This window comes from Apium graveolens, chromosome 3, assembly GCF_009905375.1.
Source record: "Apium graveolens cultivar Ventura chromosome 3, ASM990537v1, whole genome shotgun sequence".
NCBI classification, from domain to species: Eukaryota; Viridiplantae; Streptophyta; class Magnoliopsida; order Apiales; family Apiaceae; genus Apium; species Apium graveolens.
In genome coordinates, this window is record NC_133649.1 from 58,571,344 (window position 1) to 58,578,856 (window position 7,513).

Below are 7,513 nucleotides of genomic sequence, written 5' to 3' on the forward strand. Positions count from 1 at the left end.
ATACTAAATTTTTTATTTAATTTAGTATAATTACTAATTATTTATTTAAACGGTTAACTTCTATTGATCCACCGGCTAACACATACTTTTATATATATATATATATATATTTTAATTTTAGTTTGTATTTGATCATTCCCCTATATATATGTCACCGACTACTACTATATTTTTTAATCCAACTACTAACATCTATTTATTTAGAGTATTTATCATTAATATTCCTGTTAAAAAAAGAGTATTTATCAATATAATACCAATTTCACAAGTTAGACAGAGTCCTTCAGTCCTAATATTTCAGATTTTTCAAATTGTACCTTCGTGTCCAATACATCGTCCAAATTTCAAATAGAATACAATCTGGTGAGTTGGTGCAAGTCCCTTGCTAATCAGGCTTTCTCATGGACCATAAATTATTTTGAAGTTCATGCGCTTTAGTGAACACATCATCATTAGCCAGGCCCATATCTACAATCCAAGACATTTGTCTGAAATTCAGATTTTATAAAATGTTACCACTTTGTTAGACAGCTTAGCAGAATACTAAGGGAAACACATTACAAAAACCTGAGTAAAGTTGAGGAAAAAATCTCCTCTCGTCTAATCTGATTCTTTCTCTTCCAAATGCCAAGAATTTCCAAAGAAGACACACACTTGAGAACACAACAAAAGAAATAGCCTGCAATAAATGTATAATATAATAACCTAAATATTTATCAAAACTTTAATCAGCGAAGTTTAGACTTTTTGAGGAAAAACGCTGAAGCAAAATCTATCCGTGATATGGAAATTAAAAGGCAAAAAGATGTAATAATAGAAATAAATTGTCATGATCGTAAAGTAACAGGTTAAAAGAAAGCAACAAGTTTTCAAATCCTCACTATAAGAGATTTAAGCCTAAAGAATGTCAAGCAAAACCTGATAAAAACACCTTATGACAAAATTAAAGTTTAATTTTAAAACAAAAGAAAAAAACCCATCCCGAGTCACCATTCACCAACATTACAAATATCAGGGTCACAGCTGCATGTAAGTTTTGCTTATATAGATCAGCAACCATAAGCTTACATTCCTTCAGTCAAGAAGCATTTTCAGCAACATCAGAAGATGCTGCTGGGTTTTCTACGAGCGCATCCATGGCCTCAGCAATCTTTTTCTTTAATGCGTCCGGGGATTCAATGAGATGAAGCACCTCTGTTTGGTCCATTTCAAGCAACATACCAGTAACTTTTCCTGCATGCTCATGCTCTAAACGCTGCACCAGAGGATACAAATGCTCGCCCAACATCTGAATTGCAACAGCATTAATATATTTAAATTTTTGTAGAGGATCCGAATGCTCATAAGAAAGAACACAAAATTATATGACAAAAAGATATAATAGAAGGGTAAAACATAGAGTACCACTCTTTGATTTGCAGGATTAGCAGAAGCTAGAGCTGAAGCAAGTGTTGCTGGCTTTGGCACTGGAACAGCACGCTGGGCATCAAGAGGTGCTATTACTGACCCGTCGATAGGCAATTGCATCATCTGGCCCATGACAGCTTCAGGAACCACAGCCGCGTCACCATTTCTCCCGTTTGCCATGTATGAGCTGAAGCCATTATTTGCATTTCGTGGCATCCACTATTTTGATATGGGAGAGGGAGAGAACAATCATTCGAGAGAATTTAATGGTAAAAGATAAGAAATAGATAATTCGAGAGGGAGAAAGGAAATAAGAATCATAATTATACATTTCGCCTGTTGTAACCAAAATTTTTAAATAGAAATTACCTAAAACTCTTAAACCTTAGGAACAAAAGTATGTGAATGTAAAGGGATACAAATGAACGTAAATAAAATAAAGTGAAAAAAGTTCCAACGTGTGCCCCGATTTTCAATGAGCACAAGTAGAAAATGATATGAAGGAAAATAAAGAAGGTTGAGAAGAACAATATAGGGTTAAAATTAGAGTAAAGAACTGTTAACATTTCTTTAATTGCTTTACTTTCATCCCCTTTTTTAGAGGGAAAATTACAGAATGTAATGGAGACAATCTTACTTCCTTCTTTAATTTTCCTTCCTAAGAATTTTAGGTTATGGATAATTATTTTACTTCCATATTTATTGAAATTTATTTCCAAATTTAAACTAAGAAGCAAGGATATATATTTGTATTAGTTATGAACCGCCAATAAAGATAAGCTAAGTCGTATGACATTTTTAAAACTTTCTCAGTCACGAGTCATATAGTTTCTGTTAAGAAGCTTCAATTTCACAAGTTAATAGATGAAGGGGCTATATATAAGTAAATGTGGCACAAAAAACAGATGAGAACAAAACACTTGAAGATAACCTAAGAATGTACTGATTGTTGATTAACAAGATGTCAATTAAGAATAAGGTGAAGAGTGTTTGTCCATGATGCGTAATATGCTATTCCAAATTCATCATATTAAAAAGGAAGCTTATCAATTTATCAATAAAATCAAGGATCTCATTAAGGAGGAGATATATTATGAGGTCTTTAAAGCTTTCAAATATGCCTCAAAGTTTATCCATTACAACGAGCCCTATTATTTCCGTCAGTACAAACAAGCAGGGCTAATTAAAGAAGAGTATGACAGCTTTAAACTATCATCGACGAATCAAATGTCAACTGTAAACAAAGAAGCTTGACTTTCAATTAGTTCTATTCAGAATTAAGGGGCTATAGAGGAGCATGACATTGCTGAAACTTACAAGCATGAAATACATTTATCAACAGAAAAAGCTTATTAATAATCGGCTAAAACGGGATATGACATCTTCAAAGCCTACGATTAATTTTTTTTTATCCATGGAGTACCATAATCAAGGATTCTTATTTTAAAGATCTTATCATTACACCTAAAGGAAAAGAAGAGGAGCAAGACAATTTTAAAGCTTACAGTTATAATTCAATATAGACCTCTATGCATGCAAAAGAAGTTTCGTTATTATAACCGAAATAGGTAATAAGAAAATATTTCCACAGATTTGCTAATTAAAAATAAAAAGACCAACTATCTACCTGCTGCTGCGTCTGCTGAGTGTTTCCATTTCTCCTTTGACCCATCCTCTGTCCCGATGGTCCTTGCCTTTGCAAATGATATGGCGGCATAACAAAACTTGGGGGAACACCGGGACGAATTCCAGGGATCAGCTGCTGCTGGAAACCATATCCCGCTAGGTGAGGGGGTACAAAGGCGGGGGTACCTTGGCCATAATAAAGAGACTGATGAGGAAGTCTAGGTGCCCCAGGATGGAACCCATGCATTCTTGCCGGAAATGGTGCCATTGCACCAGGAGCTCGTATTTGAGCAAATTGTGCCTGAGATATAAATATTTTCATTAATTATGTATAACATCAATATTGTTGGCAAAAAAGAGTAGAACATACTGAGTGACCAAGAAGGGAATGAAAGAGAATGCATTATTCTGTATAAAACAACAGGACAATCAAATTTTAGCATTCTATCTAGCCACCAGCATTTTGACAAAAAAAATCCCAAACATATTTGATAAACATATATGGGTCCTGTTCCATGGCAATCGAGTGTTAGATAAGTTTTATCTAATATACTACTCTAGGGGTGTCGTATCTATATTTCAAGGACCCAGATTTAAGGAATTTTTTTTAGCATTCCGCGATATTTTCCGCGGAAGGGCTTTTCCCCTTTCCGCAGAATGCTAAAATATTTTTATTAAATCTGGGCCCTTGAAATATTGATCTAAGGGTTCTGGAACACTGTGTTAGATATGCCTTATCTAGCACACGATTGTTAGGGATTACCACCCAACATAGATATATTCAGTTTTTCCTCTAAACTTTTTCAGGAGTAAATCTACCATCACGATTTCCCTCTTGTTAATTGTGCCAAATTTAGATGTAAAATAGTTTGTTGAGCAATAGCAGTAGACTAGTAGTTGTAGTTACGGTGATAGCACCACATTACATAATCTTGAATAACAAATGTAACAATATAAAATAAATAACAAAGGCAATTCTAATAATCGCAACAGTGCAAAACATATTTAATTATAATTATACTACCAACTGATTGACAAATAAAAAAAATTGCATCCATGTGCTCTATAAAATATTAAACGGTACCATAAATTAAGTTAATAAACACAGAAAGCTACCATTTTAGGAATCAACTTAAGAAAGTAACTTGTTACAATTGAAATTAAGATAAACTCGCTAAAAATTTGACATAAAACATTTACAAGAACTGTTATTAATTGTCATACAACATTTTGTTACTCGTACTAAATATTCCTATGCAAATTTTCCATTATGTGTTTAGCCTTAACTTCCCGCACACCAAAATAAATTCATTTAGAATGCTGCGGTGTACTGTAATATGTCTGTAAGTTCATAGTTACAATTTTTGTGTGCATAACCAGTCACCAGAACAAATATTATGAAATAAACCAATTAGACCACATTAATTCACTTCAGCAAATTAGAGCAAACGATAAAATTACTAACAGAATACTGCAAAATGAAAATAGAAGTTCAACCTGAAGATGAGCTCTCCTTTCATCTTTCCGATGGGCAACAGCAACATACAAAGGCTTTTTTCCTATCATAGTTCCGTTCATCTCATTCATCTGAATACAATTTTGGACACAATAAGAGCAATATAATTATTCCCACAATCACACTTACAATTCAAGTTTGTTGGAGAAGCTAAAAACACAAATGCATACAAACTTACGGCCACTGCTGCATCATCAGGGTTGTTAAAGGCCACAAACCCAGATCCTTTGCTTATCCCTTGAGAATCAAGATTTACCTGAACAATTATAGAGCAGATTAGAAAAATTATAGGTAGAAAACAGAGTCAACACACGACATTAATAACATGCAAGAACATACCTTGCAAGATGTTATGGTTCCAAACTTCGAAAATAAATCCTTCAGCTTCTCCTCATTAATAGTATCATCAAGATTCTTTAGATACAAATTTGCCCCTTTAAGCTTTTCGTATCGGCTAATTCTTTCTTGTTCAAATTTAGCTCTCAGTTCAGCCTCCCTTTCGCTCTTCCTTTGAGCCTTCCCTACATACAGAACTTTCTCATTACACGAGACTCCATTCATATTCTCAACCGCAGCAGAAGCATTATCAGGATTCTGGAAATTTACAAATCCAAAACATCTGGACTTCCCATCAGCATCTTTCATTACTACTGCACTGGTGATAAGACCAAACTTCTCAAACATGTTCCTGAACTCCTCATCAGAAACTGTATCTGGGAGATTCTTAACATACACATTAGTGAACTTCTGTGAGCCACTATCTCGAGACCTATCTTGTTTACGAATAAAAAGACCAACATACACTTGTTTATCATTCATCAACATGCCATTTAACTGTTTGATTGCAGATTGAGCAGATTCCTCCTGGTCAAACTGTACAAACCCAAACCCACGTGATTTGCCATTGCTATCAAGCGCTACCTTGCAGGAAAGCACTGTCCCAAAGGATGTAAAGGTGTCCAGCAAAGCTTTGTTATCAATTGATTTGTCTAAGTTTTTAATAAAAACATTGGCAAATCCACACTTTCGCATTGTAGGATCTCGTTGGGAATACATAATCCTGATTGGTTTTCCATTGACATTAGTGAAATTCAGAACATCCCGGGCATGAGCAGCTGCAACAAATATATTTAAATAATTAACTTTAATTCTATTTTTATTAAACATAAATCTTTAACTCATAATCCTGATTTAATTGGTCTATTCTTCAGTGAATCAAATATGAAATAAATATGAAACTCTATGTATATAGCACTTTACAAATATTTCAATTTATCTGAAAAAATCATAATATTTCTCCATAGATATATACCACAAAAAGAGTGTAATAATAATGAACTCTACTCAGAAAGTGAATCAATCTCTAATTACAAAATCTACCTCAATGCAACATCAAAACCACAAAATATAAGGCATACGTACACTGATACACTATTCAGTTGATCAGTTCTAAATCAGTAGAAAATCGATTAACCCTTCATACAAACTCTCAGTTCAGTTAACTCTTACAACACAAAAAACTCCCATAAAAGATGAAAGTTAAGTGTACCAATATCAGAGGGTAGATTTTATCATAATAACTTGTGAATACATATCATCAGCCCCAACGACCACAACACACATTTGACATGACAATTTAAACACACACACTAATTAAAATGTGTTTACATATAAACCATTTTTATATAAAAAAACAACATAAGATCAAACATAAGTAGTAAACCACATAACACAACAAACATACATAAACGAAATCAGAAATTAAATCTTCGCAAATGCTCACGACATACATAAATAAATACATACATAACATGGAATGAAGATGCACAGAGAGAGAGCGAGGGGGGGGGGGGGCGAGAGAGAGAGAGACCTGTTTGAGGATTACTGAAATTGACATAACCATAACCGAGAGATGTGCTCCTGATTAGATCCCTACAAACCCTAACCGACATGACTTGCCCTATCTGATTAAACAAATCATAAAGTTGATTATCATCCACATTTTTGTCTAGATCACCCACGTACAGTGATACATTATTACTGATCGGCCCTCCAACGCTCGCCCCTACCACCACCGTCGGTGATCGCACCGGTTGAGCCAACGTCGCCGCAGCCGCCATTAATTTTTTAATCTATAGATAAATTTATCACTCTAAACGATAAATTAATGTAATGTAGTTTGTGTATATAACACTCAAAATGAATGTAGATGAAATCAATCACTGTTATATCATCGATATATATGGTGCATGATTATTATTTTTTTTTTCTTCTTTTTTTATTGGTTTTCAGAGAGGACAAAGATTATGGTTGTGTGTACACAGGCTTATAGATAATGTATCCGGCTTAGAGATATGAATCTATTGATGGTGTGTAAATTAGAGAGAGAAAGTAGTACCAATGCAGCAAGAAACCGATCACTCCTCGTATTTATATTTTCTTTTATTTAATAATTTATTTACTTTTTTTCTGAAAAATTGTGCACGAATGGGTTTTTGACGTTACGTTATGAGTAATCATTTCTTCATTTCTTCATTCTTCTTTATTCCCTGCACTTTGAATGAATCAACTGCTCGACTCCCTCTTCTAAATGATATTTGACTTTGTAACACGGTGTGACAAAAGATATCAATAATACATTTAACATTGGTATAAAAAAAATAAATTAAACATTTGACAATATAGTTAAAATTTTAAATTAAATCAAAAGTAAAAAAATGATCAAAATATTTCAATTTTGTGATTTAACTGCTCAAAATGTATGAAAACGAGGAAAAGTATTGCTCAAAATGTATAATAGCGAGGAAAAATATCCAAAATACCCATCTTATGCGTATGAAGTATATGTTAGATTTTTTTTAAAATTACGGAGAAAACGCATGTTGACCATGCATGTCCATTCTAACTTTTGAAAGGGAGCGCATTCCATAAATGCGTATTTAGTATAAGATAAAATAAAATACA

At 33.6% G+C, this 7,513-nt stretch overlaps 1 protein-coding gene across 1 annotated transcript; it reads right to left on the reverse strand.

Annotated features, from left to right (window-relative positions):
* Positions 1-806: 806 nt before the first annotated feature.
* LOC141712320 (polyadenylate-binding protein 3-like) lies at positions 807-6,930 on the reverse strand. Its single transcript, XM_074515209.1, has 7 exons — positions 6,420-6,930; positions 4,889-5,664; positions 4,728-4,805; positions 4,531-4,620; positions 3,035-3,334; positions 1,405-1,626; positions 807-1,288 (listed from the first exon to the last, which is right to left on the reverse strand). Exons 1-7 carry the CDS (start codon positions 6,667-6,669, stop codon positions 1,079-1,081), a joined length of 1,926 nt encoding a protein of 641 aa, XP_074371310.1. The 5' UTR covers positions 6,670-6,930; the 3' UTR covers positions 807-1,078.
* Positions 6,931-7,513: the final 583 nt, after the last annotated feature.

Bases quoted from the DNA above. Each gene is read 5' to 3' on its own strand.
- LOC141712320 (XM_074515209.1), bottom strand. From the start codon at position 6,669: ATGGCGGCTGCGGCGACGTTGGCTCAACCGGTGCGATCACCGACGGTG. The intron at 5,665-6,419 runs GTCTCTCTCTCT...TATTTGTTGCAG, and splicing joins TTTCAGTAATCCTCAAACAG to CTGCTCATGCCCGGGATGTT. The intron at 1,627-3,034 runs GTAGATAGTTGG...ATATCAAAATAG, and splicing joins CTCAGCAGACGCAGCAGCAG to TGGATGCCACGAAATGCAAA.